General features: G+C 36.6%; 1 protein-coding gene across 7 annotated transcripts in view; it reads left to right on the top strand.

Annotated features, from left to right (window-relative positions):
- The window catches only part of NBEA (neurobeachin), a 490,542-nt gene that overhangs the window by 421,852 nt on the left and 47,841 nt on the right, over positions 1 to 20,849 (top strand). For all 7 annotated transcript variants that reach the window (XM_065627071.1, XM_065627076.1, XM_065627075.1 and 4 more), the window contains 2 exons: positions 10,113 to 10,265; positions 20,636 to 20,803. In XM_065627071.1, coding sequence (XP_065483143.1) covers positions 10,113 to 10,265; positions 20,636 to 20,803 — 321 coding nt within the window. The remainder of the gene's footprint in view (positions 1 to 10,112; positions 10,266 to 20,635; positions 20,804 to 20,849) is intronic.

Raw genomic sequence — 20,849 nt, 5'->3', positions numbered from 1 at the left:
AACAATATGCATTAGATTAAAACAACTTCTACATGATATACAGAAACAGCCGGAGAGAAGGGTGATTTTACTGTTGTTGTTCCTTACCTATTGTTAAACACAAAGGGTTATTGTTCATATACATGGGACCTTATCAGAAAAAAAAAAGTCTTTTCTTGATTCTCATTTGCTAGTAATAAGGTAGAGAAAGGCTGCAGCATACCATTAATTGCTCTTTTTTTAAAACTCTATTTTAAAGTTAATATATCTCTCTTCTATTTTGAAACTGCCACTCATACTCAGAAATCCTAAAGTCAAGGTCACTTTTCCGTTATATATTTTTACTTAACTTGACAAAAGAAGATGCAAATTTTTTGATTTATTTTTATTCCAGAGCTCCTGTTTGCATAAATATTCCAGCCATCTCAGAAGTATATGTGAACCATGATGTTGTTATTCAGTTACTAGTTAGAATAACTAATTGTAACATATGGGAGAAAATGCTTTTTAGAGAAAAAAACCTAACCTAAACCTCTTACAATTAATTTCATATTTATTTATGCTCTTCTGGAAGTCAATATTATTTTAAGTACTGTCACTGTTACCTTTGCAAGAAACACAAAGGAAATTTCAAAACTTGGAAGGAATTCGAGTTAGTATCTACTATATTTGAAATGCAGCCATTTCTGAAATTCAAAGTGCTGACATTTTGATTTTTCCCTTTCAATAAAATCTGGTTTTCCTGGAATTCCACCAGAATATCTGGGCAAATGGCCTCCGAAGAGAGCGGAGCTGAAACAAAAGATAAGAGCCTTAAACTGAGGAATAAGAGAAGATGGTTGGAAGTGACTGTAATCTTCTTGTCTGGCTTTAGTACACAGGAGGAGGGCAGTTAAATACATGAAGGCATTGCGAAAGATAAAGGAATATCTGTGGACAGACGGAGGAATGATGTTCAACTACAGTATAAAATTAGTGAAAGGATTCTTCCTAAACTAGCAACTGAATGAGTTATCAGTAAAACAAAGAACTGAAATGCCTATATGAAAATACCAGGAGTCTTGTGAACCAAGTGGGGTAATTTACAGTGCTGCTGACGGCTACTGCAAGCATATAACAGTTATATTACAAAATGTATTTGTGTTAAAAAAAATCTAATGTATTAAAATAAAACAAGTATTAAAAAGATGCTCAAAACCAGGTACTCACCTTCAAAAAAGGAGGGCAAAAGGTGAAGATGTGGGTTAACTGAGTACTTTAATGTCATTGAATTTAAAGAAGGGAGTTAGGGATAACTTGGATAAAATAGTAACAATTAAGGGTCAGAGTTGCATTGAGGGAAAGATTGTAAAATAATGTATTCTAGAATACATTTGGGAGTCTACCGTAGGGCTCCAGAGTCAGATTTAGATATATATACATTTCTGTTATGCCATTAGAAAGAGAAATACTACTTGGAGCTAAGTCATTACAGAAAATCTAATATGGGAGGCACAGATGAGGTATGTTAGCCAATAAATGTTTTCTCCAGATAATCCCTGACCTGTCTGTTCAGGGATACTTTAGGGATTAAAGATGCTGTTTAAAATATGGTTTTGTTAATTAATGAAGATACAGGGAAGGTGGGTTTAGAAATTAACCTAGAATTGATTTATTATGAGAAGATAAAAGTAGACAAACAAAAGCAGGTTCAAAAATAAGCTAAATCTGTAAGGGATGCTAAAGCAAATAGAAAAAGTTCATAAGCTGTGTAAATAAAAATTTATAAAAATTTATAAAAATGGTAGAAATAAAAGGACATTTTCTGTGTATTTAATACCAACATTTGATGTATTGCATCATCAAATTCATTTATTATATATTGATACGAAACCACTCTTGGAATTAGTTTACTTCAGTAGCCTAAGAAATACATTGCTGTTTCGTGTGTGACTTAACAAGGAAACTTGAAGATCAGCAGGATGGCAAAAAGCTTATAGTGAGACTGAAACTATACCCCTAGCATTATAATAACTAGAATATCTCATGGAATCTAAATTCCATCCGAAAGAGTGTGAGTAGTTATTTCTTTCAGAGCTCTTATGTTCTTGGAGAACATGTTTTTGGTTTTTCCGTGCTCAATTTTTAGCACGTATTTGTGCCAGATAAAGCAAATTCTTAGTGCTTCCTTTGCTGGGAACTAGTTAGTGGATGTATATACCCAAACTGGAGGGAGCCATAAAAAGAGCAGTAAATGAATGTGTGTATATCTGGAGTAATTAATGTCTACAAGTGAAGACATGGTAACATAAATGCTATAAAATATGCAAACATATGAAAGGGAGATGAATTGTTTGTCAGGGAACGAAGAGGTAAACCTCCAAGGAAAGGGATCGGAGTTGGAAAATGCTTACTTAATCAAAAGAGTATGAAAAGTTACAGTGAAATTAAGTATTCTCTGAATTTGAATATCCTCACAGGGGAAGTAGTAAGACCCTTATTTCTCAAGCTTCTTAGAAATGTAGCATGGCAAAGCACTGGAAAAGCATCAGGGGCAATCATGAATTGGTGAGGGGATGCGCTAGTTGACCCTTTAGGCCCTTTCCATTTGTAGAGTCTGTGTTTCTTAGTGATAAATCAAGAATGAGTATAGCAGCTAATTGTTGCTGTTGTTTGTTGCTTAAGATCTTAATGAACTGCATTTCTCAATGCCATGACATCAGGGCCAACTTCTCCCTGAGGCCTCAGAGTTCATTCTGCAAAAGGATGGGAAACTGAACTATTATTAATACTACAAATACCCTATTTTTTCAGATTAGTTGTGCTACTGCTTGGAATGCCTTACAGGCTTTTTAAGCATTTTAATCAAGTTTTCAGGGACAGGAAAAGCAGTGATGTTTGTGGAGCCGCCAAGAAACTCCTGAAAATCCATACCCTTTTTACCTGCTCAGCTGCTCTCTTAAGAGCAGCAACCTGTGTCTTGTGCAATAAAAAACCTTCAGCTCTGGGAGTGTGAAACATCCAAAAATTCATGTTCCGCCATCTGGCAACTTCTAATATTTATATAGCGGTCCTGTGAGAAAGTAGTACAAAAGAAAAGATGTATAGAGCTTGTATGCAAGTACAAAATCTTAAAGCATGTTCTCTGTCGAAGTATTCAGCATGTTTGCGTAGCTTCTTCTGGCTGTGCACAGTTATAAAAGGGGGTCTTTGGCAGTGTGGATTCCCATATGATACACATGCTGTAAATTGTTTTCCCAGCTTAAAGATTTTTTGTGTCTTTATAGTAAATATTAGGTGCATGGAATAAGGGCTATCCATCAAAGTAGCAAACTTTCAAAATCGTTAAGAATATCAAGTGTTCATTATTCATGTATTCCTTATCATATATTTGAAATTCATATGAGCTGCATTAAGTACATTTAATCTCTGATCTCACTAATCTCATTAATTACTGTGGCACAGGTTATGAAATAATTTAAAAACAGTGTGTGTAATGAATTAATCTGACATTCTTCAATGCTGTGTATTGAAGGTGGCCACAATTTTTGCTTTCAAGTACCATATTAAATAAGGATATTATTTGCCTTCTTTATTAGCACGGTCTAATTTTGAAATATTCTTTAAAATATATTTTTTAGGAAAATAGAATCTGTATTATGATTTTTTTTCAACAGTTATTGTTTAAGAAAGAGGACTATGAGTTGCTTTATTCTTAAGTGCTTAAGTCACTTCTGAAGTAGGTCAGTTGTATCTAGGAAACTGAGATTTTTAAGAAATGCAGACACTTCCCACAGTGGTGCTCTTTTGCAGTCTCAATGTAGTTTTAGAGGAAACATACAAACCATTTAAAAAAAATTCTGTGTTAAAATTTAAAAAACAAATACTTGACATTTGGAAAGGAATGCATATGTCTTTAGGAAGCTGCGGTTCTGTGGGTCAGTCTCCTTTTTTCACACGCGTGTGTCCTCCTCTTTGGCATTCTCTTTCTTTCTCCTTCTTCCTTTCCCCTCCCTCCTTCCCTCTCTCCCTTTATGTGTGTGTTCTCTTCTCTGGAGCTAAATTGTTTCACATTGAGCTAATGAAAATAGGGCTGTGGCAGTAGTTTGATCAATCTGAAAAACAAGCCATAATTGCTACATCTTGAGTTGTGGCAAAAGGTACACGACCTTTGAAAAATGTAGCATATGACAGATTATTGCTCAATGGATGATTAAAGGTCTACTTAGACAATTTTGTTCTGTACATTTGTGCTTTTTTAGTTCGTTTTCAAAGAAACCTGTTCACCTGCAGTGGTTGAAACAGAATTAATACAGTGTGTGCTATATTGGAGTGGTAACACACAAGGGAGAACCTAGATTACAGGGTTTATTTTATTGTGTCTCTCTTTATCAACATCGACCTTCTCTTGAGATAATCAGTACAAGCTGGAGGAAGAATGAACGTTCACGGAGTGACCTTTGAGGAAACAAGTCACCCGGAAATGACCATAACTTGGCCAGTCAGCTTTCACATTTTTTCCTTTTCCCCTCCCTCCCCCCTGCCAGTTTTTGGTAACACTGACTTCCCCAGAACCTCCTGTTCAGGCTCTAATCTTTCCTAATGCCTCTCAAACTTGTTATATTGCTTTCTGAATAGTGTGTTTAGAAGTTAGAAAGGTAGCTCTGACAAAATGTCATTAAGGTGCCTTAGTGTGAATTAACACAGTTAATGGAGGTACTCATGACTGACTCATTGACCCAGTACTAGGCTCTCGTGGAATTAATGGATGCCAAGGGATCAACCTTCTGAGAGGAAAAGAAAGAAAGAAAAAGAAATGGCAGCTTTAAAACCTCGAAGTGAATTATATTAGAAAAGTGGAAACGTCTGAGCTGGATTTGATTTCATTGGGAGGCCATAAAATGGTATACCCTTAGCAAAACATATTAAACAGAAATGTCAGATTTGATGCAAGTGGTATACAATTATGATAGTGTTAATAGTGGTCCTCTATCACCCCAAGACATATTTTTAAAGTTTAATTTCTCAACAGCTTGGATTTGTCACAGGCTTGTAAATTAGAAAATGCCTTTGAGCATGTTTTCATATATGAAGACACAAGGCATATAATACTGTTAACTATACCTTGGGGTTTTAGTATAGCTATTAAAATAAACTAGAGATCACATTTACAGACAAGAAATGTCTGTTATAATATTCATTTTACCTTTTTTTACACCCCTCAGTAGCTTTACTGCATCGTTCTGCATCTAAGAAGAGCCAAGCTTCTCGGGCAGTTTGAAAGGTAGCTGACTATTAAATGATAGAAAGCTAACCTGTCTTATTAGAAGTGTGAATGAAAGGGGAGCAGAGGAGGTTACCAGCTTGTGAAATGTCAAGGACAACTAGACAGAAATTACTGCAAATGGATTTAGATCACTAGAATCCCTATTTTTATTAACTCTTTGAACTCTAGATATTTATTGTGGTAAGAAATTACCCGTGACAGGTTATGTAGTTGGAAAGATTTATATAGAGCCTTTGATATGTTTTGGCAAGAGCAAAGAAACCAATAAAATTTACTGAATTGTATCAGTTAATGAAAAATTGTATATCAGCTGAATGGCATACAATAGCAATGTACATCTAGATTGCTTAATTATTCTGTGAATATTTTAGAAACACCAGACTTTTAAAAAATATTGATGTGCTGTGTCTTTTTCTTTGCATTTCCTCATTTTATGTCTGCAAACTGATGTAACTTCTGGGGAAGCTTTTTTATGTTGTTATTTTTGAAGTTTTCCTTTGTGTCTTAACTGACTGATTCAATGTTTGTAGTGTAGGACAATAATATTTTGAGATTTGTCTTTCATGAACATTTGTAGCTTGAAACATAAACTTGTCAAAATCACAGTAGCTTCAAACAAGCATTCCTTTGCATAGACCTGTGTCTTTGCATTGACCTTTAGCACTCGTGCCACTGAAGGTGCAATGGGAATTTTAAGGATCCACTTATCAAATATTCTGTCTCCTTGTCCCCATCTTCAGGTTGCATTTAACAATGAGCCTTCTAAAGTATGAAACTGGCGATTTGTAAGAAGGTATGTTATATGGCAAATTACACCGTGCATAAAAATTAATGAAAAATAGCAGATCCTGTCAGAAAAGTATGCAATCCTAATCTCTGATCTAAAGACCACAGAGGTTGATAAAAACATTTATTTTTGCTTCTGTGTAACGAACATATGACAAAATATAATAAGGTCAAAGTATATATGGGGGTAAATTAAGTTATGCACTACTAGCTACTTTGGGGAGAGTAAAAGAATATTTTACACATCTGTAACTGAAGCAACGTAGCAATATGGAAGGTAAAATCATTGTCCTTCATTTGACTTTTAGGAACTGAAATCCTGTAAACCTGGTAGGATAATGTTTTCCAAACATATAATAAACCATGCAAAGAGAGAAAAGTAATCTGTTGTCTGTATCTGTGATGGATTGATAGCTAAGACAAAGGAAAATGGGCTTAGACTGTGTAAGAAATTATTCAGGCCAGGCATTTGGTAAAACTTCCTCAGATGAAGAATGCTGAAGTCAGATGATGGAAAGATTGTGGGGTTGCTGTCACTCTAATTCTGGGATGACGGGTTAGACAAATATCTGGCAGGAAAGATAGTAGATATAGCTGAAACTCTGCTGGAATGGAGGAATGGGGAAGGTCACCTCTTCAAATGCAACCCTAAACCGGTTAGATATTTGAGGTATCTGTTCCCTGTCCTTAACATGAAAAGCACCAAAAGAGTTGTCTCTTTCTAGCCATATCCTTTATTAGAATGTGAACTGGCACAAACCCACATATGAAACAAAGAAAACTCAAACTGGCTGACAAAAATGCAAATAGGTTTTGAAAATAAGTCTGTCCCTTGCCAGTGTTATCCTTTCCTTCATTCTTGTGTTCATCCTTGCAACTTTCAGTGACTTCTTGGTTAAAGCAATTCTCTCTGCGTCCCAGTTGTCATCTTGCTCTCCTCGTGGAGGTTCATTCCTGTCTGCTCCTTTATTTTCCCAGTAACCTCCCAGGCTCCGTCTTTGCTCTGTCCTTGCTAATCCTTCCTCTCTCTGTTTCTCCCAGTTGTACTTCTCCTAGTGAAGCGTGCTCGAGGGCCCTGGGGATGGGAGCATTTGCCTTTCCATCCCCACGCGGCCCCTGCCGTTGGCACAATGTAGAAGAGACGGCTTCTTCATTTTTTCACAGCAGAATAAACAATGACAACATAAAGCCAAACCTTTTTATCACACTTCTCTAGATTAGTTGTATTTTCTATGCTTCCAGCTAGTTAAATACACATTTTGAAGATTTTTCCAAATGTTAGCAGGTTCATACTTAGAGGGTGCTGGAAGTTTTCACAATGGGTCCATGTTTTAGTACATATTCGTTCTCTAGAAATGAAGGGCATGGACTTATCTGAGCTATTTTTAAGTGTTTCTTAGTGTAGTCAATAGTGGAGATGGCAAAATTTCAAGAGGAATATCAAATGCTACCAAAGAAAACGGAATGGTTAATGCAAGTATGGGAAATATGTAAGTATCTGGGAAAGATCACAAGCGACATTGTTCATATCTCTCAAAAAGGTTCAATTCATGCTAAATAGTACTCAAATAAGCAAACAAAATTGTAGACTGCACTAAAAATAACACTGAAGAAAATGCTGAGAGTTTAACATGGTGGGTTTATTACATTTTTTGAAACACTATGTTTAGTTTAGTTACCTTGACTGAAAAAAATTTACCAGGCAATGTGTAACTGAAATGATTAGGGTTCTAGAGAGAGTGTTATTTGAAGAGGATTTAGAAGTCTGGCACTGGTTAGTTTCCAGAGCACAGGAATAAGACAGGTCAAACTAAACATATACAACACAATAAATCTTATGAAGAAAGTTAATCACATGCTTTCTATTTATTCTATTTCTATTTATGTTTTCTGCTACACCAGACAAGGGAACATTAAATTACACTGAAAGCAAATAGCAACAAAGATAAAATTACTAAATGGAAATACCATTAAAAATATTCAATGACTTAGATCTCTTTGTTTCAAGATACTCCTGAAGCCAGAAGGTTAGTAGAATTCATTTAAACACGAGATGTGTCTCTATGCAACAGAAATCTTTCAGATGTGTTAGATGTGAAAGTTCATAATCAGATCCTGGGACATTTAAAACTGAAAAAGGAAATTTAAGAGTTTACATATCTTTGATGTAATAAAAAACACGCTTGCTCTTTCACATAACAGGTTAGTACACTACCATATTGCATAAAAATGATGAGAGTTAAAAAACAGTGGTATGCGTTTCAAGGCTTTTATACCAAATAGAAATAAACTTTGCTTACTTTTTTTCTTTTATAAATTATTTCATTTTAATATTGACTTTTAATTTAATTTTGACTTAATAGTATTTCATCATTCTGAAGTACTTATGAATTTTTCCTTTCTTTAAGGCAATGCTCTTAGTTTTTTAGTGATTTGCATGGTAGCATATGATAGGTTGTGGCCAGCTCTTAGTCCCAAGTTAGTAGTAGTTTGTTGAGCTCTAGAAGGATTAGTGTCTAGTTTTCTCCAACTGCGAGGATCATTCTTTCTTCTTTGGGCTCTGTTAGAGAAAACCAAAGGGTTTCCTCAGGAACCTGGGAGTTAGTGAATCCTGTTTAGGGGAAAGGGGGGAAGTTTGATTTTAGAAGTACTCTCAGTAAATTAGAGGTATATGATTAAGCTTAAGATAGTAAGTAAAATAATCTTTTTTATTTTAACCTATAGGATATTCAGGATTGCTTTTAGTTTGGCTTTGATCTAGACCTTTTCTTATTTACTGCATGTAATATTTTTAAATTTTTTTGACTTCTTGAAGTTACAGCTCATTTCATATTGAGCTGTACAAGCTCAGGCATGTCTCACTTTGTTAGAGTTTTGCATTGGTTAGATATTGATTTGCATTGCACTTTAGATGCATTCTAATCTAATCTGAATTCAGGCTGTTTGTAGTATATTAAAAATGATGTAAAGAAGCGAGTACATTGCCGCCCTAAACATACTTAAAATTGTAGCATAAATATTCACTTTTTTTTTTTTTAATTAATAAATTTGAAAGGACCATCTATGCTTTAACTGGTCTATTCTCTATGGAGTTGCAGATCAGATTTAATTAGATAAGTTTATGTCTGCTGTGATTTTATTTATGCCTCTCATGTCTGCAGCCTTTGAAAGGACCGCAAAGAGACTCAGGTTTCAGGTGCTGCGTCATCAGTTCTGATGGTGTTATACAACTGAATGCCGTAATGCTTTTAACAATGTAATTTAGTGAATTCAATTCATATCTGGCTATTAGAAAAGAGATAGCAGGCTTTAAAGCTTTTTTGTTGTCACAGTTCAATATTTACTGCTAAAATAATAGCCACAAATGGTGATGCTTATTATATCATAATGCATTTCTATGTATCTATCCTGGTACTTGGGAAAACTTCACACCTTAACTTATCTACAATGTATTAATACACTGCAGATGATCTCTGCTACTCAGTTGTTGATCTTTCACAGTTTAAATATAATATATTTCTGTTTTGAGGACATTTGTTGTACAGCCATTTTTCTCTCCATGTGTTTTTGAATTTTTCTTACAGAAGAAAGATTCATTCACCCCGAATTCTTTTTCCTTATATAGGTAATCAAATTGCCACTTTTTCATATTCAATTAAAGAATATAGAGAAAGCAAAATCAAGACAGTGTTACATCAGCAATTTTTTTTCCTGTTTTAAGTAGTTTAGTTAAATAGTGATTAAAAAAATCCAACATATTTGTAGTATTGAAGGGTTAGCAGACAGTTTCTTGTACCAGTTATTCTGAAGAGGTCTGCTTTACTGATATGCCCTGCTTTTCCGAAGTTATACTCTTCGTAGAAACAGATATGGCAGAAACAAAGATTGGATATTTAATTATGAAAAATACGTTTGACAATAAGTACAAGAAAACAGATTACGAAATTTCTTAAACAAGTGCACAGAAACATAAACAAAACCAGGAATGCTTTAATGTGTGGTACAACAGAGTCTGATTCTGGCAGCACCGTTTAGCATCTCGATATAAATATAAAGTCTCATTGTCTTTTCTCCTTGCCAGGAGTTAATTCCAGAGTTTTACTACCTGCCGGAGATGTTTGTCAACAGTAACGGCTATAATCTAGGAATCAGAGAAGACGAAGTTGTTGTGAATGATGTTGATCTCCCTCCATGGGCCAAGAAGCCTGAAGACTTTGTCCGTATCAACAGGATGGTAAGCTGCACTTTAGCCTAATTACTGAGTTTGGTGTTTTAACATGCTAACCTAATGCTGGTTTTCGTCTCTTTAGAACTAGATTTATAGGAATAAAATAAAAAGTGAAGGAGAATTTGCATTCTGTCTTACCTGACAGAACTCTTTATTTTACAAGGGATTTTCCGTCTGTGTGCCCAAATCATGGAAAATTAAATTATTTACTCTCTCAGGAGAAAGCATCAGATGGGCATGAGCTCGACAATACAAGATAACCTGAAAAATTTAAGTCAGTTCCTCCTCACTGCCTCCTACATCAAAACATAGAAGGTTATTATAAATATTGGTATCATGCAAGTTATATTGCTTACTTGACTAAAGCTATGCACCTCCTATTCATCAGAGAAGAATTTCAAGTGTAGAAATGTGAACATCAGCCAACAACTGCATTCTCTGAAGAAATTTTGCAAAAAGAACTGCTCTGATGTAAAGCACCATGAAGTCTGCAGAATTCAAGCATGAAAGACATTTATTGTATATTTTTTGTTACTAATGATAGAGTTAATTTGTACATTGGCTTCTAGTCATTTTAGGAAAAAACAGCTATATTCTGATATTTAGGCCAGCAGTAGTTCAATTTATGTTTCTATTTGGGCAATGAATCTTCCTTAAAATGTATATTGCTTGCCTTACTTATACAGTCAGGGCTATACTTTCAATAAGCTCTTGGTTTTCATACAGTTGCAGAACTGTTCAGCTTGTATATTATTCCCCTTAGTGCTTCTGTGGCAGCATTGTAAGTCTAGCAGTGTTGTTTTTCTTCTAATGTGTTTGGCAATTTAATTTCAAGGACTGTCTATATAGAGAAAATGGTTCTTCAGGAGCTGATAGAAAAAATAGCCATATGAAGTTCAAAAGAGTTTAATTACGTTATAAAAATGAACCTGTTCCTAGATGTATGTGATTTAGAAGTGTTCTCCATTTACCTATTTACAGCTGTCTCCTAAGGAAGTGATGGCAACCTCATCACTTGAGACATACGAAGTGCACTACACAAAGCATGAGAAATGTGTTCCAGAGAGTAGTCCATCACTGGCAGGGAGAATCTGAACAACGTTTTCTTTCTTTTTCTTGGCTGATTTCCCTTATAGCTGCATATATTATATTATTCTTTCTAAAAAAGAAAAAAAAAAAAGTCATTGTCACAGCTGGTGGCAATAAAGTCAAGTGCAGTTTTACTAGCAAAGAAGGAGGTGGACTCAAAGGATCGCTACCCTCTATTAGTATTCTCAAGTGCGGGATGCGCAGTCACGGGTACATGTCTCCAGAGTGCCCCCATTGCTGCACAGAGCCCTTTTTTTGGATTGTGATTGTGGCTGAACCTGAACTGGGCACAGGAGTAAGCACGCTAAAGTTCACCAAGAGGTTTAGTTTTGACATCTGCAAGAACAGAAGTGTGATACCTTAGTGAAAAAGGATAAACAAGCTGCCACCTATTGGGGAACATAATGAGATGCATATTAATAACTCCCTTTGGGAAATTTTATAAAGAATATTCTTTCTTGTATCCTGAATTGTGTTTTCTCCATCTTTCCACAAAGAGGGAATGATTAATAGGAGGATAAAAATCACTATGTGATAAGAGATCACTTGAAGAAAAGCTTTAGTTTTAGTTTATTTTATTTTTCTCATGCAATTTCTGCTTTTTAGAAAATAGTGTAGGAATTTCCCACAGAAATATTTTGTGCTGTTGAAGAAAACAGCTGCTTGCATGATTTTAGAGTATAGCATTTATGCCACTTCAGGACTATACTTTCAAGAAAGGCTGAGACTTAAAAGCTGGAAATACCTTTTAAATATGAAGCTGTATTAGCCCTAATGACTGATTCCATCTGTGTGGCTTATGCTCAGGCTGCCAGGAGACAGACAAGCCGATGTTAAGATTAGAGTAGTACTAGAATTACAGACCTCAACTAATTAAGTACTTTGCAGATTTCTAAAATGAGAAATGGTCCCACTTACGTATCATACCCTTCCTCTACTGTCTTCCGCCCCTGTCCCCACAGATGTGAGCAACACGGTGTTATTATACAGTTTGTCTGGAGGCAGTATCTGCATGGCCTTTATTCAACCCAGCATCTACTTTCAGTAACAACATGATCAATAGTTAAAATTCAGTTCTACACAGATACATGCTGTCTTCAGGTGAGCAGTCTGATGAAGTTCAGAAATGATAACAGTTGGGAATTGCCTAGAAAACAGGAGAAAGAGGCATAGATTTATTTGAATTAGATGCAGAAAATACATTGAAAATCACCTTGGGAGGAAAGAATTAAAGATATTCAATAGGGTAGCAGAAGTCTGGAAACAAAAATAGTACAAAAAATAGAGCAGCAGCAAGGGAAGGGTGACAGTGAGAAGCAATTAGATTAGATAAAACTCTGTAATTTTATATTCACCAGAAATAAGTGTATTTTGATACAATCTATGGAGAATCATAGCATCATAGAGGATGTAAACACTTATACCTGTCTATGGTCCTTTTGAGACTGCACCTGGAATATCAGATTAAATTCTGGGCAACTAGATTACAGAAGAAGTATTCACATTTGGATTGAGTTCAAAGGATAGAAGTAGAGTGAATAATTTTGGGATGTATAAAGAGCATGATATATGCATAGTTTTTTATAAAGCTTATAATAAAGTAGAAAGTAGCTAAAGAAGGATAATCCCTTTCACAAAAATGCAGATAGCATGTGTAGTAAGAAGTAATGGAATTACGTTTGAAAAGGTAAAATGTGTAATGACTTTTTCAGAAAAATTTCCTTCCACAGGGTTTTATTAGCATGTAGAGCAAACCGCCAGTACGGCCTTTTTTTGGTGACTAGAACTAGACTGGTCAAAGTAGGGAACAAATATGAAGGGACTGGAAAGTTTGACATTCCCTACCTTACGTCTGATTCCATGTTTTGAACCGTCCAGCAGATGTATTATTCAGTTAGGTCATCCCCAGGCCAAGCTTTGGCTGTTATACAAGAATCTATCTTGACTAAAAAAATAGCCTGGGTGTGGTGCTGACGTGTAAAACACAGCAAGCTTGTGCAAGCCTGGAATTTCTACAGCAAGTTAGCAAAGCAAGTAGAGAACATGTTTACAAGAAAGCCACAGAAAATTGAGGAATATTTCAAGTAAGTGTTATCCTGATCCCTTGCCTAGGGAAATCAGCAGTACTTGTTTCATTGCAGTGGAAAGGATCCTATGTGATACTGCGTTATAAACAGTGGATCTTGTTTTTCCCTAGTTGACAATATTTTCTTCTGTTCATACATGTTTTTTGCTTGCTGCAGGCGTATATAATGTGTAATTTTATGTGGAGGTAAATAGAAATCCTTATATACAGCCTACTTGCACATTTATGAATGTAAACTTTTTCTTTAACAAACAGCAAGAATTTCAGCATTTCATTCTGAGAATTACAAAGGCAAGTAGAGAACAGCCTAGAAAACACCACAGAGGCATAGCGACATAAATCAATGAAATCTAACCAACTGGTTAACAAGCTTTACCAAAAAATTCTGTGCAAATAATTAAAAGACAGGCAGGGTTTTGGTGTTGTTTTATTTTGTTGTTCAGCTGGGTGTTTTACACTTCTAACTAAACAGAGAAATGGAGGTGGAACTGTTTTTCCATCAAAAGAGATTCCTTTAAACTTGTGAAAATTAGACTTATTATAGAGACTGGAAAAGACATTCAGTCAAGTTACTTTTAAGACCTATTGCAGTAGCTTCTAAAGCACTCAGAGTATACATCAGGGATTGTTGTAGCAGTTTTATTTATCCATACAAAGCTAGACTGATTACTACGGAGTTACTCATGAAACATTAATAAAGCACTATGTTCAATGCTAACATGATTATGGTCTGACCTCGGTGAAGGCACAAAGGACAGAGGCAGAAAGTGTCCCTGATAACATTATCCTAATGCTAGGCTCATCAATCATAATCTCCCAGTTTACCAGGCAAAAAAACCCCACGCATAAACCCTTCCACAGATGTGCATCTGTAGTCGTACTCAGCCTCTCAATCCCCACAGACTTAGAGCAGTCCTGAGAGCCAGAAATAGAACAGATTCAGTCAGTAAGTCAAGCATGTTAAATCAAGGCAGGGAACACCACTGTGAAACACTGAAGCAGAGCTTTTATAGTAAGTGTTCTTTAGTTTTGAAACAAAAGATACGAGGTTGTCTAATTCAAAGTTAATTATAAGGATATTTTCATTATGGCTTATGCATATATTAAATTACAAATTACAGCATTGAGTAAAATGCATTCACTATAAATTATATTTTTGAGAGACTAAACAGTGTCTTATTTTTGTTACACATAGTCTGTTCCCATTACATAACTGTTACTAAGACTGAATTTTCTTTCTGTCTTTGAAATGACTTATTTACATTCTTCTGCAGCCAATTACATTTTTGTACATTTCCCTGGCTATTCAGAAGCATACATAGTATTTCATAATTAAAAAGCTTCTTGAATAGTCATTAGAAACATCTATTATGAAATCTCTGTGCTATGAGGATCTGAAAGATTTATCTTCTCTCCTCACCATTCAGCAGCAGTTGACATTCCTTTTTTTAACAGATAAGCAGTAGAAAAGATTTTATATTACTTCCTCAGTAGTAGCTTTGATTTTATTTTGTGTATTGCCAAGGTTTGTTCTCAATGCAATTAAAACTCATTCATCTAACACGAGGTTCAATCTAATTTGGAAATGGTGGTGTTTGTTTAGTTTTTTTAGAAACTGTCTGTATTGCTGAAGAATCTTATTTATATCTCGAAAATGCTAATGTAAAGGACCAGTTCCTATGCAGACTTTTATCAAAATATTACTTTTTTTAAACAAACGAAACTGATTTCAGATATCAGCCTGGTTTATTTTATAACAAGAGTAAAGAGTTTGCTCTGATAGTCATACAAGAAATGGTAAAGGAGCCGGAGAAACATTAGGCAGAGAGACTCTGTACATGCAAAGGCTACAGAGGAGCACAGATGTAAGGGGAGAGAGGAAAAACCCAGCTCACAGGATGAAACAGCTGATGGTCTGTTATTAAGCAGAGCTACAAAACCAAAGTAGCTCAGAGTAGTTTTAAGGAAATCTTTTTAAACATACTCAATATAAGTTAACGGCAAGATACTGTGGTAGGAGTTCTTGAAGAGACAGACAGCATATAGCTTTGGAGGGGAGGGAAACACGGCAGGAGCTGCAGAAATAGGAGGGGCAGGTGCAGCTGGGGAACAGATGAGGGGCAGCATCAGAGCTTTCCTCTTCCCTGGGGACACAAAATACCCAGGTGGCGCAAAATACCCAGGTAACAAAAATGACCGTATGTTAGAAAGGTTGGAATAGCACATTTTATAAATCCAGAACTACTGATACTTTACACAGCACATGGTGTGCATTAAAATAAAAACCAATGCCTCCTACTGGAATCTCTGTAAAAAAATAATTTTAACATCAAATTAGGATGAGTGGAGAGGAAAGTGTACAGCACTCATACTGCACAAAGGTCTGAAAAGAGCTATAGTGCTTGATCGCATTAAGTAGTAACTTGGCTTATATTACCTTTATTTAGTTTAAATGTAAACAAAAACTTACTAATATGAATTTATATTTTGGAACAGCTACAGGTCAGATTTTCAGCCTGTGGAACATGTGTGCATACACTTGCCTGCAAACACACAAAAAACACAGTACTTTTACTTCAAAACACTTATATTTCTCCCACTAGCTGTATAATAATGCTTGTGGTTTACTTATTAGCAATAAAAGTCTCCTTCCTCAAAACAAAACCCGCGAAAAACTACTGACTGGAGTACTGCTATTTGAAAATGAAGCACTAATAACAGTGGTTCAGACAAGTTTGTTTTGAGAGTGCCTGAATAAAACACTGTTTTCTATACATTTTAATTAAGATAGAAACAAGCTGGATATTAGCTCATTTCTGTTTAACAGTAGGAATCTTTTAAATCCATCAATAATATGTAATTATGTAAGTAACAATTATTATTTCTTTTCTAGAAAAATTGCTTCCTTATATTTCATATTGAAAGTATGGTCAAAAAATTGAAGCTCCCCAAATGCTTTAAAGCCAAAATGTTCTCAAAAAATGCTACTCTTTCGGGCCATCACCAGCCTATTTTAAGGATATTATTGTTAAGTTTTTCTGTATGTTATTCCTTCTGTACCTACAAATTATTTTTATGCAGAAAATTCTGTCACCCTATTCCCTACTGAGCCCTGCATATTCTTGAGAAACCGAATAATGTACTGTTGACAGTGAACAGCTCATAAATTTTCAGGAGGCACTTACATGGAGGGAGAGCAGCCTGTGCATTAGAGCAAATTAGGGAGAGGATATTGCAAATATCACATGAGTAGTGTTGCAGAAGTATTTGGGAGAAACACCAGCAAACCAGGTCAGATATCAGAGACTTTTGCCTGATGGGAATGAATCCACGTTATAAAGGACGCATCAGGAGCCTTTTCCCCACTGTGGGCCAGGTAGGACTTTGCTGCCTTTTGGCAGCCCGTTCTTGAGTGCACCCTGCCTATTACAGAATCACAGAATGGTTAGGGTTGGAAGGGACCTCTGGAGATGATCTAGTCCAACCCCCTGCTAAAGGAGGCAGGTTGCACAGGATCACATCCAGGCAGGTTTTGAGTGTCTCCAGAGAAGGAGACTCCACAGCCTCTCTGGGCAGCCTCAAAGTAGTTTCTCCTCGTGTTCAGATGGAACTTCCTATGTTTCAGTCTGTACCCATTGCCCCATATCCTGTCGTTGGGCACCACTGAAAAGAGTCTGGTCCCGTCCTCCTGACACCCACCCTTGAGATATTGATAAGCAATGATGAGATCCCCTCTCAGCCTTCTCCAGGCTGAACAGACCCAGCTCTCTCAGCCTTTCCTCATAAGAAAGATGCTCCAGTCCCCTAATCATCTTTGTAGCCTGCCGCTGGACTCTCTCCAGTAGTTGGTGCCCAGCACCATGCCCCACAGGACACCCCTGCGGTGGGGATGTGAACCGCACCCAGCACCCATGACCGTCCACAGCTGGAGGCTGTGGGGTGCCAGGCCCTGCAGGGCCGCTCTCCTCCGCAGCCCTGGCTCCTCTCAGCGCCTCCTGCTCCGGCCTCTGCCCCGCATCCCCCCGCCACACCGCTCTTCCACCACACAGCTCCTGGCAGGCACAGCGCTTAAGGCCCTTCCCACCACCAGCATCCTCACATCCCTGACAGCAATTCGTCTGGCTACCAGATTTGGAAGTTCCTAAATTTATGGTTCAAAATAATTAAATTAACTCCTTACAAATTTCCCCAAATCTTGTGTTGTATTTCAGCATACAAACCTTTAAAGAACCATTAGACCTCTGAACACAGTACAATAAATCTCTTTAAAGAATTGGAGACAGAAGACATGACATACTGCTGTTAAAAAGTAGCTCATTTGTTTAATAAGTTATTAAAGAATCATTCACCCATGTAAGACAGAAGTTCTCCAAACCTGCCAGGGTCAGTAAGACCTTCTCTGGAATGACACGCTGCTGAGTAAGGGCTGGTCATGCAAGTAGAAACTGCCTCAGGGAAAGATAACATAGACATTCAACTTGCCTGACACCAGGGAGAGGATGTTAGAGGAGATAATGGGTGAAATATGCTCATTTGACCCAAGCATTTATTTTTTCAAAGTTACTGTCCCACCTTTGAATAGTCAAAAATTTTGCTCTTTTCCTGAAATGCTCTCCATATTCCAGAAATAACACTGCTATTTTTGACCAAAGGAAATGCCCAACATTTTTTTTTTCAATTACTTTTTAATAAATAAATAATAGATACAGATGTAAAAGAAGCTTATAAATATGCAGAGTTCAGAGGAGGAAGAGAACAGTCAGGCTGCTCATTGAACGTTGGTTGGCAATGGATGCTGGCAAGACAACAGACTTTAAATTCTGTTTTAAGTTTTATTACATACAAAAGAACACTAAAATTTGAGAATTTAAAAGTTAGGAAATGCTTTATTTATGGTTTCTGTGGCATACTTAATTTTATCTTTGCTTGCTAACATTCTGCATGCTAAATGAGGTAAAAGACCTATGAAAAAGATTATATGGGATGATGAAGTTGCCAACTGTATCATGTTGCGTGCACACAAGACAATATTATCAAGAATCTGGATTTTCTTATTTATTAGGAGGCATGCTTTGAAGCCAAATAGTATTAGTTTAATAGTATTTAGTGGTAATTAGTATTAATGCTATTTAAATTATATTACTTGCAATTTGCATCTGATTTGGAAAAGGAACCAACTATTTTTATATGGTTCTATGCAACATTTCTTTATAGCTTCTCATGGTATGCTGCACTTAATCCCTTGAAAACTGATATACGTGTCAGCTATTAGGCCTGAGCCTTCCCTTCCATTTTTCTCAGAAATAACAGTTACTGGTTTTGACAGAAAAGGGTCTGGCTTCCCACCACAGCGCAGAGAGCTCCTCTTCCACATGGAACATTACAGGAGGAAGGAGCTGGGCCCCTGTGGTTTGCTCTGTCTGTGGCTATTCCTGCATGTGGGGTGCTACAATGTCCGATGATTGTTTCCGAAGCAGCTTCCTTTTGATGTAAATGAATAAAATGAAAACATTTTTTTTTTTTCTAAAGTTTATCCTTCTGCAAAATTTGAACTTTCCTGGGGCAGACATGAAACTCTGTCCCAGCTGGAGAGTGTTTGTGCTGAGTTGTGGCACTGGGCTGGAAACAATGGAGGAATTAGGTTTTCTCAGGAGAAGGAAAAAAACCACCACCACAATCTTTGGGAATGAAAAGTATTAGATAATGTAATATAAAGGTTTGTTGCCAGCTCTGGCTCTATGCAGGGAGTAGTAGTAATCTTGACAGACATTTACATAATAAATTGTATTAAGGCCAGTATTTTTTTTCAGAGAGAGCCAGACTCTTTCAGTCATGCCCAGTGACAGGCCTAGAGGCAATGGGCACAAAGTGAAACACAAGAAGGTCCCTGTGACATCAGGAAACACTTTTTTACTGTGAGAGTGACTGAGCTCTGCCAGAGGTTGCCCAGAGAGCTTGTGGAGTCTCCATACTTGGAGATATTTAAAAGCCATCTGGATAGTCCTGGGCAGCTGGCTCTAGGTCATCCTGCTTGAGCAGAGGGGATGGACGAGGTTATTTCCAGAGGTCCCTTCCAAACTCGGCCATTCTGTGATTCTGGGTTTTTTTGTTGTTTGTTTGGTTGGTTTTTTTCCCCCCTAATAAACTAAGTTCGTGATCTGAGAACTGAACTGCACTTGTTCTGCTTGAAGGGAGCTGGGTATACGACACTGTACAAAATCAGGACTGTGATGCAGTTTGGACAAGCACACATATGAAAACTTGTCAGTGAACCATGAATTTTTATTTTCACACCAGCTCCTGTTTAACACAGCTCTTCTCTGAAGGCAGCATTAGGAAAGAAGGAATGAATGTGCCAGGATGCCATCTTAAATGCTTGATGAGTCTTATAGGAGAATTATTTATGTATTCAGGTACAGGCACATGGGAAGTTAATACAGGTGGTCTGGTAGAGGGATAAGGAGGAACTGTGTAATACCTTCAGCTTGTGAAATCTCCAGTTCAGGCAATGGTGTCTACTAAGAATGCCAATCATGTCTGATAAAGGCACATTGGTTGGATCAGGCTCAATGATAATACGGTCATCATTTCCTCTGTCTAGAATTAATCTCTCTCTATATGCTGAGCAAAGGAATAGCAATCCTTCACCCCATTTTTAAACTGGCTAGTAATGGCCTGTGCTTTTTCTTGTACCGAGCTAATGTCAAAAATGAGTGCGAAAAATGCTTTTCTCCTTTGAGAAATCAGTCACAATTCATACATGGGATTCAGAACCTCATTTTGCTGATACAGTTTTTTAATCTTCAAGTTTCCATTTTACATTTAAGACTAATTAGAACCAGTTGGAAAATGAGTTGGAAGATTGGGTTTTTTAAATTGTTTTCCTGGTTTCATCAGTTTTTCTTGACAAATTACCTAACTTATTTGACAAGCTTGCAGCTAGGAGAAACCCAGTATCTGAGAAGAAAATTAGCATGATATAAAGCTGAAGGAACGAATAATATTTTCTTTTTAGTGTTTCTCTCAATACAATTAGTTCTGTATTTAATGTTTGAAGGATTTCAAATATATCAAATAAGCCCGAACAAGAAATGTAATGATATCCATTATGTTTCCCTAGTTAATAGGAAAAGGTAGGACATAATTTAAGCATGAAATTGCAAGATGGAATTTACTTCCTAACTCTGAAATTCACTTGCAGGCCCTGGAAAGTGAGTTTGTATCATGTCAGCTTCATCAGTGGATCGACCTTGTATTTGGCTACAAGCAACGAGGACCAGAAGCAGTGCGTGCACTCAACGTTTTCCACTACCTAACATATGAAGGCTCTGTGAACCTGGACAGTATCACTGATCCTGTCCTCAGGGAGGTAGGTCTTTACTGCCATTTCATTCTAAAAACTGCTGTCAGCTCAC

The sequence above is a fragment of the Caloenas nicobarica genome, chromosome 1 (genome assembly GCF_036013445.1).
Source record: "Caloenas nicobarica isolate bCalNic1 chromosome 1, bCalNic1.hap1, whole genome shotgun sequence".
Taxonomy (NCBI): Eukaryota; Metazoa; Chordata; class Aves; order Columbiformes; family Columbidae; genus Caloenas; species Caloenas nicobarica.
This window is presented reverse-complemented; position numbering and strand designations above follow the sequence as displayed.